Source organism: Palaemon carinicauda, chromosome 1 (genome assembly GCF_036898095.1).
Source record: "Palaemon carinicauda isolate YSFRI2023 chromosome 1, ASM3689809v2, whole genome shotgun sequence".
Taxonomy (NCBI): domain Eukaryota; kingdom Metazoa; phylum Arthropoda; class Malacostraca; order Decapoda; family Palaemonidae; genus Palaemon; species Palaemon carinicauda.
In genome coordinates, this window is record NC_090725.1 from 77,886,276 (window position 1) to 77,914,111 (window position 27,836).

At 43.9% G+C, this 27,836-nt stretch overlaps 1 protein-coding gene across 2 annotated transcripts in view; it reads left to right on the forward strand.

Annotated features, from left to right (window-relative positions):
* Positions 1-1,871: 1,871 nt before the first annotated feature.
* AIF (Apoptosis inducing factor) overlaps positions 1,872-27,836 on the forward strand; it is a 115,686-nt gene continuing 89,721 nt past the window's right edge. For both annotated transcript variants that reach the window (XM_068382177.1, XM_068382185.1), the window contains exons 1-2: positions 1,872-2,025; positions 15,014-15,177. In XM_068382177.1, coding sequence (XP_068238278.1) covers positions 1,938-2,025; positions 15,014-15,177 — 252 coding nt within the window. In that variant the 5' untranslated portion in view covers positions 1,872-1,937. The remainder of the gene's footprint in view (positions 2,026-15,013; positions 15,178-27,836) is intronic.

Sequence of the window (27,836 nt, forward strand, 5' to 3'; positions counted from 1 at the left end):
TATTTACAGTTTTCTTTTTAGAGAAATCTGCATGAAGTATTTTGAGGCAAACCCGGTTAGACTTGGTGGTAATGGCTTAATTGCGCAAATTGACGAGTCTTGTTTTGCACGCAAAAACAAATATCACAGAGGACATGCACCAAATTGGCCAATATAGGTATGGAATGGTCGACTATAGCATTAAGTGTTCGATATATGGTGATCGTTGAAACACTTGTTGCTGCAACTATACTTCCAATCATAGAAAAAGTAAACACACAGGCCATCGAATTATTTTTGTGCTGAAATTGCAAGATAATACGTTTTTAATTGAATATGGATTGCTTATATAAATTTGTTCTTTTTAGCAAATATTTAATAAAGTAGTTTTAATGAATATATATATATATATATATATATATATATATATATATATATATATATATATATATATATATATATATATATATATATATATATATATATATATATATATATATATATATATTCCTTTTTTGTAGTATAAGACAAAATCGATCACCTGGAGACGTCAATAACCTAGGGTCGCTTATATTCAGGTGAAGAAAATCAGGGTCTCTCTTCTTCAGGTGAGTGAAGTTGGGGTCCTTTAGTTGGGGTCCTTTACCTTCAGGAGAACTATTTGGGGTCGCTTATCTTCAGGTGATCCTCATATGTTAATGAAAGTCATAAACTGTCTTTTGTTTGATATTTTCAGAATTTTAATCATTGCTCGATGTTAAATTGATAATGGTATGTGAATGGTTGTTTGCACCAGGTACTTTCTCCCCATTAATGGGAAACCAATGCAGTCCATTCGTCTGTCACTTGCTCACAGTACAGTACATTACAGACATAATTGAATTTAACGGGAATGAACCCAGTGACCCACGGGCTCTTGCAATCTTGCACCCTACAAGAGCCCGTGTCTGGCCTAAAGGGCCAGGCAATCTTTAACAACGGTGACTCTCTATCGTGAGAAAAATGTCTTGCTAACCGGTGTTCATATGTCACAGCATTCAGTTTCAGCATGCCATGGCAAAGATAATTAAGTCACGAATATCAGGATGCCTGAAAACTTTAAATCATTAATTCATTCATTAAGTCACGAATAACTACACTATATACTATAATTCACTCGATCAATGTGAGCAAAGTCATTATAGTTCGCACATTCTTAAAGAACCCATTGGGAAATAAAATTATTTACATTTTACATCACTGAAATGTAAATATCAATATAATTAATTAGGTCCTTAAAGAAAATATTACAACTTTGTCAAGCTGTATAATAAGGTTGCCAGAAATGTTACATTATGTAACTTTGCCTAACGCAGAGTTGCCAGTTTGGCCTTTTTTCAGGCCAAAAAAACCTAAAATTTGTTCTTTTTTTAATTAGTTGGCCTTTAGTAATATCTTGAAAAAAGCTGGGTCGTAAATACTATATATTTGGCCTTTTTCAACTAATGGCTCGGCCTTTTAAAGCCGCGTTTAATTAAAATTGGCCTTTTCTCATTTACAAATCATGGCAACCCTGGCCTAACGTAAAGAAAACGAATCATGAATGACTGTCATCTAAAGTCTTGTAAAGCTGTGTAAACAATGTAATTTCAATGATATAATAGTATTTCAGTTCAAGTAAATTGATTTATATAAATTATAATAATATATTAAGCTTAAAGTAAATTATTTTATTTATATATTACTCAAGAAAAGATAGTACTAATAGATTCATCTTATAACAAATAACCAGCAGAGCGTAGGAAATATCTAGTCACTACTAAGAAAATTGACTTTATCATTCTCTGAAAATAATAATTTAATTATTTATTTAATTATTTTCGATAAAATGTTTGAAAATTCCACCTGGTCAAAATATGATATGCATTATTGGAACCAGTCTTGCAACGTCCATTTCTATCTGTGACCTCAAGTGAAAGATGTATCGGTGCAGCTCTTCTGCCTCTCGAATTACACAGCCGACTTTAAGGGCAGTTCATCATGTCAGAAGTAGAGGCATTGAGAAAGGTAAGCCCTAGTTGCAACTAAAGGGAATTCAATAAGATAAGAATGACGTAGAAAGACTTTTCATTAGATATATAAAGTTTTCCCCAATGCTTAAACCGGCGCATGAGACCGTCTCCAATCAGCTGATGTCCTTAAGGTTGGATTTGGAAAACGACAACGTTTAACGACAACATTTAGCCCGACCTTTTATCTTATTTTTCGTTATGGCTACTGTTATGGTATAAAGGTTTGGACTGCCAAATATGTATTATTTAAATATTAAACATTTCTGGTAGTTTGCATAGCCTTAATGCATATTTCAAACTCGATGAGCATTCCAAAGAAACCTAGGTTTCAATTTTAACTCAGTATATATGTCCACAGTGTTAATATTTATATGGTTCATTAGTATTGTATTTCATTGTGTGATTTCGTACAGGAAATATATGATTTCCTATAGTAGATATCGTGATTTAACTGGTGTTCTCATTCATTTCATCCGTAATAACATCAACCAATTCGTCAACTTATAACTAACCGAATTGGTTGATCTGTTTGTTTGCGATTGAAATGGTCATCAAAATCGGTTAAATATCGTTATTTGCTTTAGGAAATCATATATTTCTTGTGCGAAGTCACACCATGGAATAATATACAAAATTACCGAAACCTAAGCGGCACTGTTTAAATCTGGAACTCTCCTCATTTGATAAAGTTTTCTTCGTTAAGGTTCCTTTTACTATTATAAAAACTTTCCGTAAAAGTATAGTGACAACTATTCTCTTATTAAACCGGTCAGGTGGGAGTCTATTCAAATGCAGTTTCATTTGGTTTGAAGTTTGAGTAACTTAATTGTAGGTTAGTTAAAGGACACGAATAAGTATTGCAGTCTAGATTAGTAGAACTTTAAGTTCCAGTGTGACGGTCTGAACGATCCCCCGGTCTCAGAATTCTCCTTGACATTGTATAATGGTTCTTTTCCGCCATTAGCTCGCTTCGCTCGCATGAAATTAAAACATCAAGCTCGTATGTACTGGCAAGCGGTAATGTTGAGCTGCGCACGCTAACATTTCAGGAAAATAAAACCTCAACCTCGTATGCACTGGCAAACGGTAATGTTCGCGCATGCGCAGATTATCAAGGAGAATTCTGAGACCGGGGGATCGTTCAGACCATCACACCGGCAAGTTTCAACAGATACATTAAGACCAAGGGGTGTATGTATGAGAGCCTCCACCTGTATGTTTGAATACAGCTAACATAGAATACGGCAGTGTAAGGGGGCGTTAACAGCCCCCCCCCCCCCCCCCCCCGGTTAGGTATGTATGTAAGGACACGGCTGTTAGGTTAGGGGGAAAGTTTAGGTTAGTTGATGTCCATTTTTAATCCGCCCGGAAGGAACTGGCCGCTGATATACAAAGGCTCCAAGGCCAACTAACGAGGGTAAAATTATAATAGAGTAGGTTCATTCAACTTCTTAGCATGAACCTCTATTGTATTGGTAGCCGTTTTGGGGCCCATGTGTCACGGTAAAATTATAGAATGGTGCAATAAATATTTTGTAGGGCTAATGTCTAGGAGAGGGCCGCATGAAGATACCAGTGATATTCGATGTATTTTTACTAGAATGTGTAGGGTAAAGTTGTAGGAGGTTATGTAAATAGTGGTATAGGAGTGAGATAATTTAGTGAAATTCAATAACGGTCGAAATATTGACGATCAAAGTTGTGTTATTCTTGTCTTCCTCCCAGAATTTTTCTAAGTCTGTTGTTATTGTTGACTGTGTCTTGATTTTAGCTCAAATGAGCCCTGTAACTACTATAATTCGCAGACAAACTAGTCCAGTATGACGTCTTACATGTTTGGCCCCGAAAATCTGTGGTCCCCCCCGGTAGGCCTAGGTAAGGGTACAGGGCCCTAGGTTAGGTTAGGTGGTTGTATTAGGTTTGGTAGTGCCCCGAAAATCACTTTTTTTCCTCCTCCCTCCACCCAAAAATCCCCGCTTCCCACTGAGGTCCCCCATAATTGTAGTAGTAGGTATATGCTTACATTTTGTGTGTAAGAGTTAAGTCTTAGTTTCTTTTTTATTCATTTCCTCATGTTTCTATGCGATGTGCAACACCAATCTGGTCGTTTTTTGTCGTTAATACATGAAAAACGGGTACGGCCTTCTCCTGGACATTTACCTTTAGTAGAAAGTAAGCCTGGTTTGTAATGTATTTGTAGTATTTTGAAGGATATTTTATAATGACTCCTGGAGGCGATCCGTAATTATTGGGTTATGGCGGGTCGGTTACTATAACTGAAAAGCTTTGGCTTTTTGCTAGGTATCATTATCAGTTATGTTTGAAACACCTTAAAATATACTGTACTTGTCTAGTTGTGTTATTTAAATTAACTTTTTTAAAACTTTTTTTTTCAGTCGGTCATTGTTATAAAAAAGATGAACATAACAGTTACCGTAATCAAAAGTGAGTAACAGTAATGAAACTGACAAAACACTGGAGCTTTTGTTTACCAGGACTTCTAGATGCATAGGAAATGGGGATTTCCATCCCATTTTCTATGGCATTGTTTCTAGCATTTCCATCCCATTTTCTATGGCATCGTTTGTAGCAGTGTTTATCGTATTACAGATACCTCATTACTTAATTGAGCTAATGATTTTTTGGTTTTTACGAAGAGAACTTACCTGGCAGTTATATATATATATAGCTATAGTCTCTGTCGTCCGGCAGATTTTTCAAAACTCGCGGCAACCGCCGAGTGGCGGTTGTCCGGTTAGGTGGTTAACAACCCTTACAGGGTGGTACTTGGAATCATTCCCATTTTCTGTTCCTCAGATCTTCTCTGCCGGTTGGACTGACATGTTGCTGGTCCGCCATCGGGTTTTTCGCTCGCTTTCCCTGTGTTGCTGTATTGCACTTATTTCTGGTGACGTATACTGACCTGTGGATTGGCAATCGCTTTTGTGATTTATTCTTTTGACTGTTCTTTGAGTACGATGTCTGATAAACTACATTTTCGAGTGTGTGAATGACGAATCCAAGGTGAGGTTACTAAAAGGTTTGGTGGACCCTCACACTTTGTTTGGGGTGCAGGGGTTTTGAGTATGCCCTGGATAAAAGGTGCAATGAATGTGAGGGTTTGGACGAAAAGAAATGGTTGGAAATGAAACGTGTGTAAGTTAGAATTAGATAAAGTCAGGAGGGCCTGTAAATCTAAATCTAAGTCTGCTAGTGATGTTAGGCTAGACATTTCTTTTGACCCCTCAATTCCTAAATCTTCTGTAGAAGTTGAACCTTCTCCTGAGGTAGTAGCCCCTGCTCCTTCTACAGGAGCGGTAACTGAGGATGACCCTCAGTACGCCAGGATGGCGTCTGAGATGAAGGCTCTTAAGGACCAGCTTGCAGCCTTGAAAGGTAAGAGTGCAAGTGAAATTAGTGCTTGTGAAAGTGCAGTGGAGATGGCGACTGATTGAACCTGTCACGCCCCTAGGTCTAGACCTCTACCAAGCTCCCAGTACCAAGGGAGAAGGTACGTCGACGGCCGCAAGGGAGTGACAGGTACGTATCCTCGGTCAGCCGTCGCCTCGAGCAGTCCTGTTGCTATTTCCCAGGCTGCTCATGACCGCCACGGAAAAGGCGTGTCGGAAGTAATAGTGTCGTCCCCAAGCCCCTCTCCCAGACGCCGATGGAAGTATGAGGCTTCGAGGCCGACCAAGAAAAGGTGGATGCAGCAAGCTGACCAGACCCATTCTCGCTCTCCCCTTTCAAGTAGCCCCGACGATGACTGGAATGCCCCTCCAGCGAAAAGGTCTAAACCTAGATCGGACGTTTCTCCGCAGGACGATGGAAGGAAGGAGAGATCTCCTCTTCCTTCAGGTTACGGGGTACCTTCAAGAGAACTCCTCCTGCTTCCAGCGTGACTCGGCAGCCTTCGCCTTCGGAATCGCGAGACCCAGCAGCGGTTGCGAAATCTTTCATGACTTATGCAAGAACAACTGGTGTCACTTGTTCAGGCTTTTAGCCGCCCTCCCCCCCCCCCCAGTCGTGCAGACGTAAGGACGACAAATTACCAGTGAAGAAATCAGCTAGTAAGAGGGAACGGAGTTCCTCTCCCTTGCAGGACGACAGACAGCACCGTTCTCGCGATGAGGGGAGGATACGTCGCTCCTTTCCCAGGGAAAAGCGCCGCTGTTCGTCAAGCGCTCGACGCCGCGTTTCTCCTTCTCTAGGCGACGACAGGATGCTTATGACTCTCGTCGTCAGGACCCTTCCGATTCCCGCTCTCGATGCAAGGACGTATCCAGCCCTCTACGTCAGGACGCATCCTCCTCCCGACGCTTCAAGCGCTCGACGCTAGGACGTCACCATCCCGCGACGCCAGGACGCACACGTTTTCCGATGTCAGGACGCATCCAGTCCTCGCCGACAGGACGCATCCGGCGATCTGCTTTACTCCTCGGGTGCAGGTGAACAGCTGGAAGGAAGTGATCCTTATGCACGCCAGATTGAAAGTAATCTGGATATTAAAGAAACCTCTGACTTAGTTTCTTCAGCCCAAATGGAGACAGAGTTGGAAGGAATCCAAGACTTGGAGGATATTTCGGAGAACGAAGGTAAACCTGCTAATGCAGCTACTGACTATAAGGTTCTCTCTCGCTCCCTCCTTGAGCTGTATGGAGAGGAGTTTAAACCAGCTGCCCCTCGTTCTCCTCAGTCACAGTTCAGGAGGAAGAAGTCGAAGAAGCAGTCGGCTTTCATCAAGATGAAACTGTCCATTTCGTCACGCCAGATTGAAAGTAATCTGGATATCAAAGAAACCTCCGACTTTGTTCCTTCAGCCCAAAGGGAGACAGACTTGGAAGGAATGCAAGACTTGGAGGATATTTCGGAGGACGAAGGTAAACCTGCTAATGCAGCTGCTGACTATAAGGTTCTCTCCCGCTCCCTCCTTGGGCTGTATGGAGAGGAGTTTAAACCTGCTGCCCTTCGTTCTCCTCAGTCGCAGTTCAGCAGGAAGAAGTCGAAGAAGCAGTCGACTTTCATCAAGATGAAATTGTCCATTTCAGCAAAGAATTCTCTCGCTAGGATCGATGACTGGCTGAAGGAGCGTAGGCAAGCAGTGAAGACCACCTTCTCGTTTCCACCAGCTCGACTTGCATCTAAGGCGGGCATGTGGTATGAGACTGGAGAATCTCTTGGCCTGGGAGTACCTGCCTCTTCCCAGGGTGACTTCTACGGCATTGTAGATTCATCCAGAAGACATGCCTTTAACTCTGCTAAGGTGATGTGGTCTATGTCAGAGCTAGACCACCTCGTCAAGGGAATCTTCCGATCCTTTGAAGTGTTCAGCTTTTTAGACTGGGCTCTTGGTACACTGGCCAGGAAAACAGAACTCTTACAAGCCACAGAAGACCTAACCAGTATTATGGCCTGTATGGATAAGGCTCTTAGAGATGGGGCAAACGAGTTGGCTTCCTTGTTCTCCGCGGGAATTCTAAAGAAGAGGGCTCTATGTTCCTTCATGACCAGAGCTGTTACGGTCGCGCAGAAGGCGGAGCTCCTATACGCCCCTCTCTCGGAACACCTTTTTCCTGAGTCCCTAGTCAGGGACATTACCCTTTCGCTGGCACAAAAGGCTAAGCAAGACCACCTGTCGCGCTCCGCTAGTAAGGCTTTACCGGTGATTCCATCATCCTTGAAGAAGGAGAGGAAAGTTCAGCAGCCCTTTCGGGGTAGAGCCCCTATTAGGACGGAGTTCAGAGGAAGAAGGCAGGAGACGGGCAGTAGAGCGAACAGATGGTCATTCAGGGCTTGCACTGGGAAATGAAGCACAAGTCCTCCAGACAGCGGTAGGGGCAAGGCTGTCACACTTTTGGCACGCCTGGAAGGAAAGAGGGGCGGACGCCTGGTCCCTCTCGGTCATCAGAGAGGGGTACAAGATCCCCCTCTTGAAGAAGCCTCCTCTTTCAAGAACACCTCTAGCCTTGGTGGCGCAATACTCGAACGCCGTGAAGCAAGGGGCGCTACTGGAACTGGTGAACCAGACGCTGGAAAAGGGAGCGATAGAACAGGTCCTGGAACTAGCTTCCCCAGGGCTCTACAATCGCCTGTTTCTGGTTCCCAAGAGCTCGGGTGGATGGAGACCCGTTCTAGATGTCAGCGCACTGAACGTCTTTGTAGAAAAGACAAAGTTTACCATGGAGACGACTCAGTCGGTGCTGGCAGCGGTACGTCCAGTGGACTGGATGGTGTCTCTGGACTTACAAGACGCTTACTCTCATATTCCCCTCCATCCGACTTCAAGGAATTTCCTAAGATTCGTAGTCCAGGGCAAGTGCTTCCAATTCAAGGCCTCAACACGGCCCCTCAAGTTTTCACTAGAGTAATGGCAAACGTGGCGAGATGGCTTCATCAAGAGGGGATAAGAGTATCCCTATACCTGGATGACTGGCTGATAAGATCCCGGTTGAAGAATAAGTGTCTGGAGAACTTGCACAAGACTCTTATGATGGCCCAGGAACTGGGTTTCATCATCAAGGAGAAGTCCCAGACCGAACCGAGTCAGACGATTCTTTATTTGGGGATAGTTCTGGACTCAGTTCGCTTTCGGGTTTCTCCCTCCCAAGAAAGGCAAACCAGGTACCTCGGGAAGGTGCAGGAATTTCTGGGGAGACAGGAATGCTTGGCGAGGGATTGGATGAGTTTGCTGGGCACCCTCTCCTCACTCGAGCAATTTGTCGCACTGGGAAGATTGCATCTCAGACCTTTACAACACTTCCTTTCAAGAGTTTGGGACAGGCAGAATCAGGACTCCTCCTTTTCTTTCCACATTCCAGCTGAGATCAAGAGACATCTGAGTTGGTGGTTGGATCCGTTGATTTTAGGGGAAGGAATCTCCCTGTTCAGGAAGAACCCAGACCTAGTGTTGTTCTCAGATGCTTCGGAGTCAGGATGGAGAGCAACACTGGGGAGCAGGGAGGTCTCAGGCTCTTGGGGAGTGGAACAGAGCGAGTGGCACATCAACAGGAAAGAGTTGATGGCCATTCTGTTACGACTGAAAGCCTTCAAAGACTCTGTCTCGGGGAGGATAGTAGAAGTCAATTCAAACAACACCACTGCCTTGGCTTACATCAAGAAGCAAGGAGGAATTCATTCTCTGTCCCTGTACGAAACAGCAAGAGAGCTCCTTCTGTGGGCGAAGGGGAAAGGCGTAGAGCTTTTAACGAGATTCGTGCAGGGACAGAAAAATGTAAGAGCAGACGTGCTCAGCAGGAAAGGGCAGGTTCTGCCCACAGAATGGACCCTCAACCATCAGGTTTGCCAGAGGCAAGAGAATCCCTAACTACTGCTCCCTAGTCCCGGACAAGGAAGCAATAGCAGTAGACGCCTTCTTGATGGACTGGACAGGGATAGACACCTATGCGTTCCCCCCGTTCAAGATCATCAACCTAGTCATCAAGAAATTCGCTCTCCTCGAGGGAGGGAGAACGTTCTTGATAGCTCCATTCTGGCCAGCAAGAGAATGGTTCACAGAGGTGGTGGAGATGTTAGTGGACTTTCCGAGAAGCCAGTCCAAAGCTTCTTAAACAGCCCCACTTCGAGAGGTATCATCAAAACCCCCTCGCTCTTCAACTGACTGCCTTCAGACTATCGAGAAGCTTGTCAGAGCTAGAGGCTTTTCTGCACAAGCTGGAAGAGCAATCGCCAGAGCGAGCAGGGTCTCTTCACAGAGAGTCTACCAATCGAAGTGGGAGACCTTTAGATCGTGGTGTAAGCAGCGCAAAGTGTCTTCAACCACTACCTCTGTTAGCCATATAGCAGATTTTCTGTTGTTCCTCAGGCAAGACTCTAAGCTGGCCATATCCACCATAAAGGGATACAGGATTATGCTTTCGGCTGTCTTTAGGCACAGGGGCATAGATTTAACGCAAGATAGAGCCTTGAAGGATCTCTTAAAGTTGTTTGAAACGACTAAGCAGACTCAATTGAGACCGCCGGCTTGGAATTTGGATGTGGTTTCAAAGTTCTTATGCAGCAGGAAGTTCGAGCCCATCTCACAAGCGACTCTTAGAGACTTGACTAAGAAAACTCTGTTCCTAATGGCTCTGGCCACAGCAAAAAGGGTTAGCGAGATTCACGTTATTGAGAAACAGGTGGGCTTCAACCAGGATGGAGCAGTATGTGCGTTAAGGATCGACTTCCTCGCTAAGAATGAGAACCCAACCAAACCCTGGCTGGGGACTTTTGAGGTTCCTAACCTCACAAATGTGGTGGGCCAAGAGGAGGAGAGACTCCTCTGCCCAGTTAGAGCCCTCGGGGCATATTTATCACAAACAAAGAATTTAAGAGGTGCATCCAGTTCTTTATGGTGTTCGGTAAAGGATCCACAAAAGCCTCCTCTTATGTGAGGAGGAGAGCTTTGGTCTGTTGAAAGTAAAGGCTCACGAGGTGAGAGCCATTGCAACTTAATTGGCATATCGGAAGAATATGTCAGTAAAGCAGATAATGGACGCAACTTTTTGGAGAAGGAACTGTGTTTGCTTCTCATTACCTCAGGGAGGTAAGAGTGGACTATGAAAAGTGTTACACTTTGGGCCCATACGAGCTACTGCTTCTGTATTGGGTAAAGGAGTTACTACCTCCCCTTAACCTTAACTTTTGTACGGTATGCCTGTGATTGGGTTTGGGTTTCTATGGTTGTCTGAGGGTACTGACTTGTGGGAACAGCGCCCTCAGTCTAGCTAGATAGTAAGATATCTAGTCTGCAAGGTTAGGTGGTTAGGTTGAGTAAGGTTGCAGATTATAAAAAGGGGGATAGGTAGTGCAGAAGTCTAGTCACATTGTTGGTCTCACCTCGTTTGACAGACTCGATCGAGTTGTTTCAGCGTAACAGGTCTCCACCTGGCTGGCACTCCTAATGGAAAGCGACTCAAGAGGCAGGAACCTTCGAAGTCAGCTACCTTAGCAGTTAGGAATCAAGGTGTTTTCCTACGACTTATATTTGTTTCCCAACGATGTTAGCTGTCTTTCACCCACCTCCAAATGTGTGAATCAGCTATACAGTGGAACCTCTACGTACGATTGATCCAACATCCGAAGTAAAATTCCATAAAATTTTTGTCTCGACACCCGAAGTAATGCTCCAACATCCGATGTAGATCTTGTTTACGCTGGTAGATGGCAGCATGTAAGAGGGACGCCATTGAGCGTCTAGTGCTCTGTTCTCTGTTCTTGTGTGTCGACGGGGCCCCAGGATTCTTCGGTCAGCTCTTTCTTGTGAATAGGGCGTCTGGAGGCCTGAGACAAGTCATTAACCTCTCTGCACTGAACAAATTTGTCAAACTCCGCTCAGCATAGAGACAGCAGACACGGTCAGACAAGTGGGAAGATCACAGGACTTGATATGCATTCTGGATCTCAAGGACTCATGCACTACTTCCAGATCCCAATCCATCCGTCTTCAAGGAAGTCTCTTAGGATCATACTCGACAACAAGAAATGCCAGTTAGAGGTGTTTTGCTTTGGTCTCTCCACGGCACCTTGTCTCCACTAGAATGTTCACCCTAGTGTCATCCTAGCTTCACAGGATTGGCATCTGTCTCCTAAGATATCTTGACGAATGGCTGATCCTAGCAGACTCGGTGGCAACCCTTCTTCCACTCTGAGACAGGCTTTTAGAGTTTTGCTAAGATTTGGGGATCATGGTAAACCTCTAAGTCATCCCTGCTTCCCACCCCAAGACTGGTATACCTAAGTATGATCATCGACACCAATCAACAAAGTCTTTCCATCAGATGACAGGGTGCAGAGGCTGAGGAAGGTAGCAAGATCTTTCCTCAGACAAGAAGAGCTTCCAAGCCAGCCATGGTTGTCTCATAGGTCACCTATCATCATTGGCCCGTTTAGGGCCCAACAGCCACCTCAGGATTCAATCACTCCGAAGGCGACTGAAGTCTAGATGGAATTAGATCAGCAATTCCTTGGACATTTAGTTCCCATAGGACTAGAGGAGCAGATGGTCCCCAGGTGGTGAGTGGCAGATGGCAACTTCTGCTGAGGTGTCAGCATTCTCATTCTCCCCCCGGAGTTAATGTATCTATTTAGATGCATCAAAAAAAAAAAAAAAAAAATTGGGGGGGGGTCCCATATGTTGCACCACACGGCCTGCGGCCTCTGGTCCGAGCCCGAAGGGTACTAGCACATAAATCCTTTAGAGATGAGGGCACCTTCCTACCTCTCCAACAGTTACAGCAGCTCCTGGCTGGTCACTCTGTGGTGTTGATGAGCGACAATACCACAGTAGTGGCTGACAAATAGTGGTATCTTTTTGCAGCCATTATGCCATCTAGCAGTAGAGATACTGAAATGGGCAGAAGATAGCATTGTGTCCGTGTTGGCCCACTGCATTCAGGGCAAAAGGAATGTGTTCGCAGATAATCTAAGCAGAGCAACTCAGATAGTGGGCTCCGAGTGGTCTTTGAATTATCTAGTAGCCAACAAAGTCTTTGTTGGGTTTCCCGAATATTTATTTGAGACGTCCCTGAACTTCAGGCACCCATGTCACTGCTATCCAGTACAGGTTCCCCATGCTCTTTGGCAAGATGAATTCCAACAACGGTGGGGCAACATCGATGTCTACACCTTTCCCCCCTTTCTGTCTGATGAGAAGAGTACTCAACAAGACCAGAGCATCTGACATTCTCTCTTATGACTCATAGCTCTGCGATGGCATCATGACACGATCTACTTAAACAGCCACACGTGAACATCTTCAACAAAGCCTTAGCTTCGCTACAACTTTACGCATGGAAACTATCCAGCCCTTCCTACTCAGAGAGGATTTTTGTTACAAGTTATGAGAAGGATGGCTGGTCACCTTTGACAACCTTTAGCTTAAGTCTACTAGGTTAAGTGGACTTTCTTAAATGGTTGGTGTCGTGGAAGGGGTATCTTCCCTCGATGCCTCTATTCCAACAATAGTGGAGTTCCTTGTGCACTGTTGGGAGGAAATGCTCCTCACAGTTTAGGCAGTGAAAGGCCATTACTCAGCCTTCAGCCTTGCCTTTAAATTGAAAGTAGTCGATATTACATCCTCGGATCTTTCTCTCGTCCTACAAAGCTAAGAGCTTACCTGTCCTCAGTCGTAAGTTAGACCTCTCCCATGAAACGTGCTTTGCGTCCTTCAGTCTCTGAAGGGATGGGCTCTCTGCGAACCATTATGCCAGGCAATAGATCGCCACCTCACTTTGAAAACAGTGTTCCTACTTTCCACGGCTTCGGCCAAAAGAGTTAGTGAACTGCATGGTCTTTCCTATGACCTCATCCATTCAAGGGGAACGGGGGGGGGGGGGGGGGGTAATTCTCGACTTTGTCCCTGAGTTTGTAGCCAAGACTCAAAATCTGGGAGTAGCGGATCCTAAATTTGGGCCCTTCCGAAATGGAAGCCTTCGTACTGTAACAGACGATCCAGATCAACTGATATGCCCAGTAAGGAGTTTAAGGTGTTACCTCAATAGAATGGTAGCAGCTTGACCCCGAGTGTCGGCATTCATCGTCAGCCTTGTGAAGGTCAGTAGGGTCATGAAGAACACCATCTGTGCTTGGATTTGCTGGGTCATTGACCTAGCACTGAATCCCAACACGACGACCTAGAGCTCCTGGTGTTAGGGGCATTGCAACGTCTCTAGCATTCAAAAGAAACTACTCTGTGACGCAGGTATTGCAAGCTGGTGTGTGGAAGTGTCGGACAACCTTCACTCCTTGATGGACAAGTAGCAGAGGGTTGGGGGCAAAGGTTACCCGGGATTAGTTTGGGATGAATGCGTAAGAATGGCAGGCACTTTCTTTCATCTTCCCCCTCTCTTGGGCAATCATCACTTAAGGTCCTAAGCAAAGCTGGCCTCGACTATCTGTAGGTAAAACCATTTTCCTCGTGTAACCTATCATTGAAATGATACTTATTGTATCCCCATACCTGTAGCGAGGGGTAATTGGGTATTGTCTATGGTACCCTCGGAAGATTCTTACACTCGAAGAACTATAGACAGTTTAATTGCTAGTATCACAAGCATGCAGCTACTGTAGGCCACTGGCCGGGCGTAGCATAGTGTTTAACGAGGTGGAGGGTTTCTACTAAATACGTGCGTAGCATGTACTGCACGGCGAAACCCCGGGTCAATGTCAAGAAGTCAGTTGGCACGGACATAATGCCTTCCTAAGCGGTAAGTCATCCTATATAGATAATGTTAGTTTGTATTAAAGGCCGCTCATAAATGGCCGAGGCAAGGGACAGTGACATTGTCCTAGCAATCAGGACAATGCCCTAGAGACTGACCATATATTATATGATCAGCGCCCAAGCCTCCTCTCCACCCAAGCTAGGACCAGGGAGGGCCAGGCAGTGGCTGCTGATGACTCAGCAGATAGACCTATAGGCTCCCCCAAACCCGCCAACCTTAGCTCACAAGGATGGTGAGGTTGCAGACACTAATGGAAAAAATGACAAATTTGAAGTAATTTGTATTTTTCCCAACTGTATAAATATGTAGCTATTTATGCAGATTGGCCCACCACTAATTATTCCCCAAGTCATACCTACGAGCAGAAGTGGTTACTCAGCCTAGGTGTGTGAATGTGCTGGATAGCAGGAACGCCCCCCCCCCTAACTAGCAGGTAGTTGGTTAACCCTCACTAAAAGTCATATGGCTCGTATTTCAGCTTTGCCAAAAATATCCTATAAATAACTACAGGGTTATATTATTAGAAAATTACAAATTGCTTCCAAATTTGTGGTTTCAATAGTTCAGAAAATACGAATCTCGTAAATCATCCTATTTTTATGATTAAGGATTAGGTAATAAGAATTGAACTGTCATAATTTTTTTAGGGGAAGTAATGATTCATAGTATTAAGTATAGTTTAGTAAAAAAAAAAGAGAAAAGAAAAAAAAAGTCATATTAAGCTATATTACAGTATTTTATTTAGTTTTATGTATATTGCAGGACGCTCTATCCGGGGATATGGAGACCTTTCATACAGACCGCCTACCATGAATGATCTTCCAGTCCCCCAAGGGTCATGGCAACAGTCTTATCAGAAGTTGCAAAGAAAGCACAATATGACCCTTGCCTTTGGTGTTGGATTTTTAGGTTTTACGTACTTTGTGGTAAGCATTTTAAAAATCTAGTTTTCTACAACTTCTCCTTAACCCTTTTATCCCCAGGCTATTTGGAAATTTCCAACCCTTAACCCCCAGGGGTTATTTTTTTCAAGCATATTTTGCAGTATATTTTTTTTAAATTGCTCTAACAGCCTTAATTTTCGTCACAGAGAGGTCAGGTTGGTCTCATTCTCTTGGAAAATGTCTGAAGTTTCTCAAAGAATTATCAAAAATATGCAAAAAAAAAAAAAAAAAATAGCATTTTTTGCAAGGACGTACCGGTACGTCCATGGCGGTAAAGGGATGAGTTTTGTGAAACGTACCAGTACGTCCTTTGTGGGTAAAAGGGTTAACGAGGAATGAAATCTTACTGTAGAAGTTTTTTCATTTTATCCTAATGTACTTTACTGTAGATTGTGGTACATTATTTAGCTTTTTATTACATCTTATTAAAGCTGTACCGAGACATTTTTATTACAAGTAATACTACTAGTATATTTTGTTTGATGACAAAATTCCTATTTTTTCAATGCTTTTTAATGCATTAGGAAGTTGGAGGGAAAAGCAACAGTGCTTAGAGTAAATTATTTTGGGCACTTGACTGGAAATTTGGGAAAGGTAACTTCTCAGGGCCTCATGATACTTAAGTGTAAATCAGAAGTTGTGCATGTCTACAGCAACCCAATTTGATTTTAATTTGATTGTCTTGATAATATTGAATAAAGTCAGTTAAAAGAGACGGACTCGCCCTCATTAAAACAATGTAATTTGTGGTTTAGTAATTCAAGTTCTAAAAAATTTTTGTTTCTCAACCAATTCTGTAATTTAAGATAATTTAAAAAAAAAATATTTACAGCAGAAATTTTCATGGGCTTAAATTTTTTTTGTATGTACAGTATTATTTTATTGGTGTAATGTAAAGAAGGTACTTCCATTTGTGACTCTTTTTCATATGGAAGTTTGTGTTTTTCAAGAATTGATTTTACTGATTGTAGCCTATACTGTATACCATATTTCCCGTGTCATAAGACACTACAAGTGGTAAGATACACCCTATATTTAGGCAAGTAATTTTTAGGAAAAAAAATAAATGGAGGATTTAACAACCTATCGTACCAAAAATTCCTAGTCGGTGAATTCTAGTGTGTTTTTTCGTTTGGCAGAGTTAATTTTCACTTTTAAACATTAAACTTACCTGCTGGTTATATAAAAATAGCTTTAGTCCTCTGACGTCCGGCAGAAATTCAAAACTCGCAGATAGAGTAGCCAGGTGTACACTAGTGCCCTCACGCGAGCTACACAGAACCATTCCATGAATCCCCAGATTTTCCCTGCCGGTCACATCGGCAACATTGTTGGAATTCACTCGTAATTAACCTGGATTTTTAAACATAAGACTTACCCGGTAGTTATATATATAGTTTACGTCCCAGACGTCACGGCAGAAAATTCAAAACTCGCGCCAATCGCCGATTGGATAGCCAGGTGTACAACCCCCTGCGCCCTAGCGAGGTACCTAAGAACTAATCCAGGAACCCTCATATATTCCCTGCTGCGCTAGCGGCAAGATGTTGGATTTTTCACTCGCTGTAACCTGTATATTACAGTTATCTTGGTGATGTACAATTTATTTTTAGCCTTCTCTGGTTGGGTTTTATTTTTACTGAGTGTTAGTGCTTTAACTACGTTTGTATCTTAACAGAGGTAGGAGTGGGAGTTTTTTCCCCCTACTGTAAAACTTACGAACCTATTCTTTAAACATGATGGCGGAGATCGTTCCACCATCTCTACGACGTCGCAATTGTGACGTAAGCTACATAGTACTACGTAATATGTTGCATAATTCTTTTCTTTGCTTTTTCCTGTAAAGAATGAAAAGGAAGTCTAACTTACAATAGTATTTAACTTTTAATATAAAAAGATTATATTAATTTTTAAGAAAATATTTGTCTTTTTAGTATTCGTTCTTTAAATCATTGATCTATTTTCAAAGAGTAAATAGAACTAGCGTATTGTTAATTTTCGCTGCGTAGTTCTGATGGAAATACGATGCAGTCCCAGCAATTCTTGATATCGTTGTTTATTTTCTTTCGATGTTGTGATTCTAGTAGTATTCGTATATTCACATATGTGTTCCAATTGTAAAGTGTAGCAATCCACTATTTTTGGAAACCCTTAAGATTAAGGGTTGTTTACATAATATATATATATAGGTTTTTGCGATATCTGTTCATTTTAATCATAACAAATCACTATCTTTGGGAACCTTTAAAAATTATGGGTTGTTTACATATATATATATGTTATTCCTATATCTGTTCATTTGAATCATATAACATGTAACTTTCCCGGTAGTTATATATAACTACCATGTGAGTATGGATAACATTTATCTTTACCGGTAGTTATATTTAACTACCGGGTAAGTGTGTTCAGACATTTATTTTACAATGAAAATATCAGTGTAATATTTTATAATAAATATTTTGTTGCAATTTTATATAGCAAGAACTAGAAACGATTTTGCATTCTCATTCAAGCCCTTGGCAGTAGAGAAAGATCTCTCACAACGGGCAGGACTAATTATGGTCTTTTGTGTACGAGTTTAAAACTGCAAATTTCAATGCTAAATTAGTACAGTGAATTATTCAGCACAGTGGACGTTTTTTCCTAGCCTTAAACCTCTTCCAAGCTCCCCAACCCCTGGGAGAAGGAATGTCGATCGGCCAAAGGAAACGAGAGGCGTTAGCTCACGAGCAGACGTCCTCTCGAGCGTTCCTGTTGACGTTCCCAAGAACGCTCGCCCTTGCCATGGGAAAGCAAAGAGCATTGGATGTTAAGCTACTGACATTGCTGTTAGAGTCTTGCATTGCATCACATTTGCTGATAATAGCAATACTATAATGCTTACGAACCAACGTAGACATGATTTTTATCCCAGAGCGTCAGTCGGCCATGAGAACCCTCTGATGAACCGAACGCGCCGATTGACGTAATGAAGATCATTTTATGCTCGGCGCTAAGTCTTTCAGGACGCTCGGCGCCACGTCTTTCAGGACGCTCGGCGCCACGTCTTTCAGGACGCTCGGCGCCACGTCTTTCAGGACGCTCGGCGCCACGTCTTTCAGGACGCTCTGCGCCACGTCTTTCAGGACGCTCTGCGCCACGTCTTTCAGGACGCTCGGCGCCACGTCTTTCAGGACGCTCGGCGCCACGTCTTTCAGGGCGCTCGGCGCCACGTCTTTCAGGGCGCTCGGCGCCACGTCTTTCAGGGCGCTCGGCGCCTCGTCTTACAAGATCTTTGTCAGAGGAAGACATTGGTGATCACTTTTCTCCTGTTGAATTTGAGATTATCAGAAGGAGAAGATCCTTATTCCTTTCGTCCTTCAGTTGATTTAGAAACTCTTGAAAGTTTTTATGATTAGTTTTCAAATTATTTTATGCCTGTTGCTCCACGTTCGCCACCCTCTTAATTAACACGAGGTCATCAATGGAGCGTTAAGGATGATGGGAGACTGTTTGGAGTCTCAGAAGGACCAAGGAAAGACAGCTTTCTTTTTTCCTCTGAATAACCTGGCCTCTAGATCTTGTATCTGGGTACGAGATTATTTTTATTATCATCTCTAGCCAAGCTACAACCCTAGTTGGAAAAACAAGATGCTTTAAGCCCAAGGGCTCCAATAGGGAAAAAATAGCCCAGTGAGGAAAGGAAATGAGATAAAGAAATGATGAGAATGATTTAACAATAAATCATTCTTAAAACAGTGACAACGTCATAACGTCTAAAACAGATATGTCATATAGGGTGCAGATATGTCATATAGGGTGGAGGTCTAGCCACGTTAAGGTCGAGGACCTTGTGGCAACCCCACAGAGACTGGGTGGATTGCTGAGTCTCAAAAGGAATGCAGGTAAATGAGGCATATAAACCTATGAAGCCAGCTTCCTTATCAGGTATTCCAGGATAGTAAGGGTGGAGGACCTTGTGGCAGCCCCACAGAGATTTTTACAGCCCCCTGGGTGGATCGCTGAGTCTCTTAAGGAATCCAGGCAATGGGGCAGGATAACTTTGAGGTCTATGCTATTCCTAAAGGATGGATGTTTCCTAGTGAAACCTCCTTTGTTAGTTACTCCGATAAGACCTTTCTGCAAAACAGACTTTGCAACATCAAATGTGTGTCTTTTGGGAGAGGGAGGATTTTATCCGGTCCTGGATGTAACTGCTCTCAATGCCTTGTTTCAGAAGTCAAAGTTCTCCATGGAGACATTGAAATCATGAACTATTTAAAGTCTCATGTCAGCCTGGTCACAAGGCGAAGCAGAAGTCTGACTGTTTTCGTCTTCAAGCAGTAGACCCAGACTACATAACTTCTGGCAATCTTGGGAGAAGAGGGGAGCAGATCTTTGGTCAGTACATCTTCTGAAGGAGGATTACTATTTCCTTTCAAAGGGAAACCTTTAGTTTTAGCTCTAATAGATCTCTCCTCCAGATCTAGAGACGAGTATAAGAGGCAGGCTTTGCAATTAAACTTTTGCTAAATGTAGCAGAATACTGCACTCAAGAGTCATCAGAGCCTCCCTGTATCTGGACGATTGACTTATCAGAGCTCTTTCTTACGATCTTCATGAAGGATTTTCAGATAACTTTTAACCTATCAGAAGAATTGCGTATTCCTGTCAACAAGACGAGTCTCTTCTGACACCAGGACGCTTAGCACCACGTCTTATAGGACATTCAGCGTCTTGCTCTATTTATCTCTCGGCGCCACACCTTCCAGGACGTTCGGCGCCACGTCTTACAGGACACTCTGCGCCACGTCTTACAGGAAGCTCGGCGCCACGTCTTACAGGAAGCTCAGCGCCACGTCTTACAGGAAGCTCAGCGCCACGTCTTACAGGACGCTCGGCGCCTCATCTTTCAGGACGCTCGGCACCACGTCTTTCAGGACAGGAAGCTCAGCGCCACGTCTTACAGGACGCTCGGCGCCTCATCTTTCAGGACGCTCGGCACCACGTCTTTCAGGACGCTCGACGCCACTTCTTACAGGAAGCTCGGCGTCACGTCTTACAGGACGCTCGGTGCCACGTCTTACAGGACGCTCGGTGCCACGTCTTACAGGACGCTCGGCGCCACACCTTCCAGGACGTTCGGCGCCACACCTTCCAGGACGTTCGGCGCCACGTCATACAGGACGCTCGGCGCCACGTCATGCAGGACGCTCGGCGCCTCGTCTTTCAGGACGCTCGGCACCACGTCTTTCAGGACGCTCGGTGCCACGTTTTACAGGAAGCTCGGCGCCACGTCTTACAGGACGCTCGGCGCCCCGTCTTTCAGGACGCTCGACGTCGGAGATCTAGCAGGAGGCATGACATTGAACATGAGAACCTCGGACTTCGTGATGACACTAGTAGAATCGAATGTTGAGATCAAGGACGCCTTAGTTCCGATCTTTTTGATCACGAAAGTTTTTTATCGAGCATCTAGCCTTAGTACAACGGGGCGACATAGGCGGTGATCTGGGTTTCCTTGACGCCAGGAGTCAGGACCGTAAAAAGATGTATCCTGATAAACATAACGTCACTACATCCGTTAGATCTTCTGACACCATCACAAAAAATGTGTTATTTAAGGATGGTGATTCAGAGTCAAGTTTTTACGGGCTTTTACGTCTCCTCTTAGAACCGAGCAAGCCTTCTTGAAACTGCAATCTTTTCTAAAGATACAGAAGTGTTCTGCAAGGAAGTGGATGAGTATGTTGGGAAACCTCTCCTCTTTGGGAGGGGGATTTTTCCCAGGGAAGACTGATTCTTTCTTTGTGAGCATTGATAGGTCACTGTTCATCCTAGTTTTCCTGGAGTAGGGTTCGATTCCCGGCCAGTCAGAAGTTAGAAGCTTGCCTTCAGGGTGGGAGCAACGCTATATAGTTGGAAGCTTTGGGACTTTGGACAGAGGATCAGAAGAGCTTCCTCATCACCCAAAGGAACTGCTGACAGTCCAGTTGGCTCTCAAAAAGCTTTGAAGGGTCAGTTTGGAAGAAAGTGGTGCAGGTCTATGCCGATCACACCACAGAATTGGCTTTCATTGCCAAACAAGACGGAACCCACTCGAGGTTCCTTTACGGGACTGAGAGGAGTCTTCTCATCTGGCCTAAGGAGAAGAATGTATTCCTTCTAACAAGGTTCTTTCAAAGAGAGAAGAACTTATGGCAGAACAGTCTCAGCTGGAGAATGGACACTCCATCGAGAAATCTGCAAGAATGTGGCGACTTTGGTGTCGTTCTTGTATAGTCCTATTCGTGACTTCACAGACTAAGATACTAGAAACTTACTGCTCTCCAGTGCCAGATCTCGAAGCAGTCTACATAGACGCTTTCCTGTTAGTCTGGTCCAATCTGGATCTGTAAGTTTTCCATCGTTCTATTTCCTTTACAAGGTGACACAAAAGTTTGTGTCACATGAAGGGACCAGGTGACTTTAGTGGCCTTCTTTTGGCCCTCAAGAGGATGGTCACAGAGATACTGGAATGGATGGTGGACTCTCCTAGAAGTCTTCCATTAAGAGTAGTTTTACTCAGACAACCTGTCTTGGAAAGTTACCTTTCAAGTCTCCAAGCTCTTCTAGCTACCTTCAGCCTTTTGAAAACTCACAGGAACTAGAGGTTTTTCGAAAGAGGCAGCTAAGTCTTTTACAAGAGCAATAAGGACTTCTACCATCATGATTCATCAATCCATGTGGGAGGTTTTAGAGAATGGTGCAGAGTCAACTCTGTTTTCTCTTCCAGTATCTCTACAACTCAGATGGCTGACTTCCTTTTTTACCTTCGAAGGAAGCTCATTTGTTCATCCTCTTCCATCAAGGGATACAGGTGTGTGTTAGCGACTGTTGTCAGGCACAGTATCTTGGACCTTTCGATTGATGAAGTCCTACAGGAACTTCTCAACTTGTTTGAAACATCAAACAACCAGGATTCACCAGCTTGGATTCTGAAGTTCCTTATGAGTGACAGGCTTTAGCACTTGCATTCTTCTTCATTTTAAGGACCTCACAATGAAAACTATTTTTTTTGTTAGTCTTGTGACAACTAAAAGAATCAGTTTATTCATACGTTTAGTCAAACGTTGACTTTCGAGATAACGAAGCTATCTGCTCATTGCAGTTGGGCTTTCTCACCAGGAATGACCGCCTTTCTCAACCTTGACCCAAGGCTTTTGAGTTTCCGAATTTTTTGGATGTGGTTGGCGAGGAGTTGGAGTGAGTCTGTGTCCAGTAAGAACCCTGAATTTCTACCCAGGCAGAATGAAAGAGTTGCGAGGCAAGTCAAAAGCTTTTTGGTGCTTGATTAAGAAGCCCTCGTTAACAGATGTCAAGAATGTTTTTTCATTCTTGATCAGACACTTATAAGAGAGGCTCATACACATTACAGTGAGACTGGCCTCAAGTTTTTAAGGTCAAAACTATAACAACTTTTATGACCTTCAAGCAGAATAGATTGTGGTGGAGCATTATGGACACAACCTTTTGGGGGAGTAAATCTGTGTTCACTTCACACTATTTGAATCGTGTTCAGACTCTTTATGAGGACTGCTACACTGGGACCATTCCTGATAGCGAGTGTAGTAGTGGGTGAAGAATCCACCGCCATGTTCCCATAATCCCAATAACCTTTTTTTCTTTTGGAACTTTTATTTGTTTTTGTGGTAGTTTGTGGAGATTGTGTCAGTCTTCCACAATCATTGATTTTAGTCAGGTGGTCAATTTTGTTCCTTGAAGAGCGCCCGGAACTGGTTATTGGAGGAGGTTCTGTCATAATGAGGTATATATACCGGTTTGACAGTCCCTAAGAGATCTAAAGCCCCCTGGAAGGATCGCTGGATATCATAAGGCTAGCAGACATAATGAGGCAGAGAATCATTGAAGTCAGCTTCCTTATCAGGTACGAACCCTTAAGTTTGTTTTAATTAACTCTTAAGCAGAATTCCATATATACTAGCTGTCTCTAACCCTCCACCAAAAGTGTTATTCAGCTATATATATAACTACCGGTTAAGTCTTGTGTAAAAATGGTATTTTCATTATAAAATAAATTTTTGAACATACTTGCCCGGTAGTTATATATAATTAAAGTCCCACCCTCCTCCCCTCTAAGAGACTAAAGGCATGGAATATATGAGGGTTCCTGGATTGGTTCCTAGGTACCTCGCTAGGGTGCAGGGGTGGTACACCTGGCTATCCAATCGGCGATTGGCGCGAGTTTTGAATTTTTTGCCGTGACGTCAGGGACGTGAGCTATATTTATAACTACCAGGCAAGTATGCTCAAAAATTTATTTTATAATGAAACTACCATTTTAGCAGTTATCTTGGTGATGTACTCCTAAATATGGTTCTTGGCATTCACTTATTGGTTTTGTTTGGTATTTGTTGTTTATAGCTTATAAGGTAGGATTCGAAGTTTTTTTCAACCTTTTGTAAACAAATGAAAAGCTTGATGGCGGTAGGTAAACACCCCGCCTACTCTATGACGTCACAGTCATATGACGTAAGCTAGAGTATGACTTGCAATTTCTTTCTTTTTCAACAAAGAATGATAAGTGAATACTATCTTTCAAAGTATTTGAAGTTATATAAGATAAAAGGATTGTTATTTTAAGAAAATGTTTGTCCTTTTAGCACAGTATACTTTTTTTAGATAATCTTCGATCTGTTTTCAAAGATTAACTAAACTAGCGTTCAGTTTAATTTACGCTGCGCAGTTTTCAGTCAATAGATACAGTATTACATTTTTCTTTGTATCGTTATTTATGAAAAGTAAATTCTTAAAAACCAAAGTATTTAAGTTGTATAAGATAAAAAGGAATATGTTTTTTGGGAATACTAAATTCTTTTGGTATAATATATATAGATGTTCTAATTGTAAAATGTGGCAAATCATCTTTTATTGGAAACCCTTAAGTAATAAGGGTTGTTTACATTTATATATTCTTTATTCCTATATCTATTCATTTAATATTTTGTATAAAGTATTTTGTTACATTTTATATAGGATTCAATACCTATTGCATTCTCATTCAAGCCCTTGACAGAATAGTAAGATCTCTCACAACTGGCATGTCTACTTTTGGTCTTATGCCAAAGAGTTTAAAAGTGCAAGTTTTTAGTGCTAAATTAGTGTAGTGAATTTATTCAATACAGTGGAGGGTGCTTCTGTTCGGACCTGTTGTTATCCTAGCCTTAGACCTCTTCCAAGCTCCCTGACCCATGGGAGAAGGAATGTCGAACGGCGAAAGGAAGCGAGAGGCGTTAGCCTGGCGCCGAGCGTCTTTTAAGACCCGAGCAGAAGTCCCCTCGAACGTTCCTGTTGATGATTCCCAGAACGCTCGCCCTCTCCGTAGGTAAGGTGAGGTAAAAGTGTTTTCTAACACTGAATGCAGAGCATTGGACATCAAGCGTCCAGCAAGGCTAGCTCCTAACGCTGCTGTAAGAGTTTGACACGATGTTTGTAACTTAGTGCAATTTCTTTGTCTCTCTTGTTTGATGATCGACCGTTCTAGACGCGATCGGCATAGTTCAGAGCGTCTGAATAGCGAGCGTCACTGTTCTGAAAGTCACGTGGCACCGAGCTTCAAGCAGTTGCATGGCGTCAAGCTTCCAGTAGTTGGACTTGTCGAGTGTCAAGCAGTTAGACGTGACGCCGAACGTCAAGCAGCTACGTGACGTCGAGCGTCAAGCAGTTGGACGTAACGCCACGTGTCAAGCATAGTTCCGAGCGTCTGAATCGTGAACGGCATTGTTCCGAGAGTCACGTGACGCTGAACGCCAAGCAGTTGCATGGGGTCTTGCTTCCAACAGTTGGACTTGACGTCGAATGTTTGGCAGTTAGATGTGACGCCGAGTGTCGTACAGTTCCATGGCGTCAAGCTTCCAGCAGTTGGACTTGACGTCGAGTGTCTAGCAGTTGGAGGTGTCACCGATCGTCAAACAGTTGCATGGCGTCAAAGAGTCCAGCAGTTGGACTTGACGTCTAGTGTCAAGATCGCGATCGTCTTAGTTCCGATCGTAATGACCATGAGCGTCTAGCGTTGGAACATTGTTACGCCAGGCGCTATATTAAAAGATACAGAAATAAATATTAACTGGAAAGATAATATTTTTTCAGACCAAGGCTCGCTTGAACTAACTCGTGGTGTCTGTTGGAGAGTGAGGATTAAACCTCTAAAAGCATTAAGGCCAGAATTCAGGACCTTAAGGAGTTGACTCCTTGGAAACTAGACATTCTCTACCTTGGTTAGAGACTTGTAGGAGGAAGGGATTGACGATCTCTTTTCCCCTATTTATCTTTTAGTGGAATTCTCTTAGGAGAAGTTCCTAAGATCCTTCTCCCTTCAGTTGGCTTTAAGAAACTCATGGTAGTTTTTTCTGAAGAGTTTCCAATTGATTTTGTGCCTGTTGCTCCTCGTCCCGCCTTCAGAGTTTTCGCTAAGGAAGGTGGCGAAGGAGTCTCTGTTTACTAAGATGGTGCTGGTAGGGCAGTGCAATAGCGCGTTCTCAAGGCAGCATAAAGAGCCTAACTGCAGATATTGGTGCAGCAACACTTTCAGCTGGAGCAGCAGGAAGTGCATTAGTGCTTTTGTGAGAGAAGGCAGTGTACCTTTTTTGCTGTGTGCTTGTGGACTTAAGTCTTTGGGTCTTGAGTCTGATCCTCCGTCGAAACCCTGAGCAACAGTGCTGCAGTACAACCGGCTTTGTGAGAGAAGTCGTTGTACATAGAAAAATTCTCAGTCATCTAATAGAGCTTGAGGATGATGGGAGACTGGATGCAATGAGGCATTAAAATCTATGAAGCCGGATGCAATGAGGCATTAAAACCTATGAAGCCAGCTTCTTCCGCGCCCCGACTTCCTCCAAAGCTTGTATTCGAGCGGTTCTCTCCGGGGATTGGTCGAGTTGTAGTGTAGACCCTTTAACTTCTGGTCAACCCTGGTCCTCCAGAGACGGTGTCACCTCCCTTAGCGAGGCGGCCCCCCTCTTGTTTGGTAGAGACCTTGCCTCTTTCTCCCTTGTCTCAGGGGTGGCTGCCCCTGGGTTTGCCCGGTTCACTTTCCAAGGAGCTGTTGCTTGGACTTCTTCAGTGTAGTGGGGGATTGCAGTGTTCTTCTGAGTCTAAGGTGGATCCGTTGTCTTTTGTTGAGATGGTCATTTCCAAGGCTTTGACTGTTGCCCTGCCGGTGCACTCCGCTTTTGCCTCTTCCTCTGCTCCGTCAGTTGCCGCCGAGGACTGCGCTTCCCCTCCAAAGTATGTCTCTCCAGCTAGTGAGTGATCACCTTCCTTGTTCGCAAGAGAAACCACTCAGAGACGCCTCTTCGGAGGCCTGCTGCCCTGGCTGACCCTGTAGAGGGTCGTCGTCATGTTCGCCCCTCTCGTTGAACTCGCCCACCTCTTCGCCTCAGTCACGTTTCTTCACCTTAGGTGAAACGTCGACTGTTTGGTTCGTGGGCTTCCTTTTCGAAAGATTCGCCTTTTTCGTCTGATTCTCGTCTTTTGGTTGTTCCCTTGGACTCACCTGTTAGTCAGGGAACTCACATTCGTGACTCACCGACAAGGTTTCGTTCGTGATCCTCTCCTGATGGTGACCGCCCATCTGTAGATCGTCAGTTGCTGTTCGCTGATTTCCGACTTGCCGTTCTCTGACTAGTCATTCTCTTTGGCGCCGTTCTCCTGCTCGTCATTCGCCAGATCACTGCTCATCATTTGCCTGCTCGCTTGCTCACTGATCGCGTGCTCACTCTTCACTTGCTCGCCGATTGCTTGCTCACTGATCACCTGCTCACCAATTGACAGGTCATCGGTCTCTTATTTGTCGGGCCCCAGTAGCTGATGCTCCTTTTCGTTAGTCTTCACCAGTTCCCCAGCAACTTTTGGATACCTGTCGGTGCTCTCGCTGACGGCTAATCACTCATCTTCAGAGGAAGGTAGGGCTATGACTCGTCAACAATCTTCTAAGCGCCATTCGCCATCTCGTTGATCCCTGGCCCGGCGCCGTTCACCAAGTAATTGCCGATTGCTGACCCATCGGTTTCCGGCTTATCATCCTTCATTTCTTTCTCCAAAGAGATCAGCCGAACGTCAGTCTTCTTTGCTGCAGGTAGTTATGCGTGAGCACATTTCATCAGAGCAACAGCGACAACATCAGTTTCTTGTGGACCAGTGTTAGGATGTGTTCGGATGAACATCTTGAGATGCAAGGTAGACAGGCGGTCAGACCTTAATCTTCTTGAACTTTGGCGCCGGCTCCTTCTGGAAAACACACACTTCTTCTCTCACCCTATGCCCCTCCTTAAGTGCAGAACATCACATTCACCGGGGAAGGGGGAAAGGGCAAGCAGCAGTAATTTAAGAAGAGCACCCTGCCCCTCGAAAGGAGTCCATGGAGCTGAAGGAGATCAGGTCACAGATACCTGCTTGAGCATTGTTGGTAGCGAAGACTGTTGCAGCGTTCCTCTCTTTCTTTTCAGGGGATCTCACGGACAGTGCCGCCATCGGACAACAACCATGGTTTGGTGCCTTGGTTAGAGTAGTTACTCACGCCTTTCCTTCAGGCTTGCCGTCATTTCGCCCCTTGGAACCTTCCAGCAAGTACTTTTGGCCAGGGTCAGGTTGACTCCTAC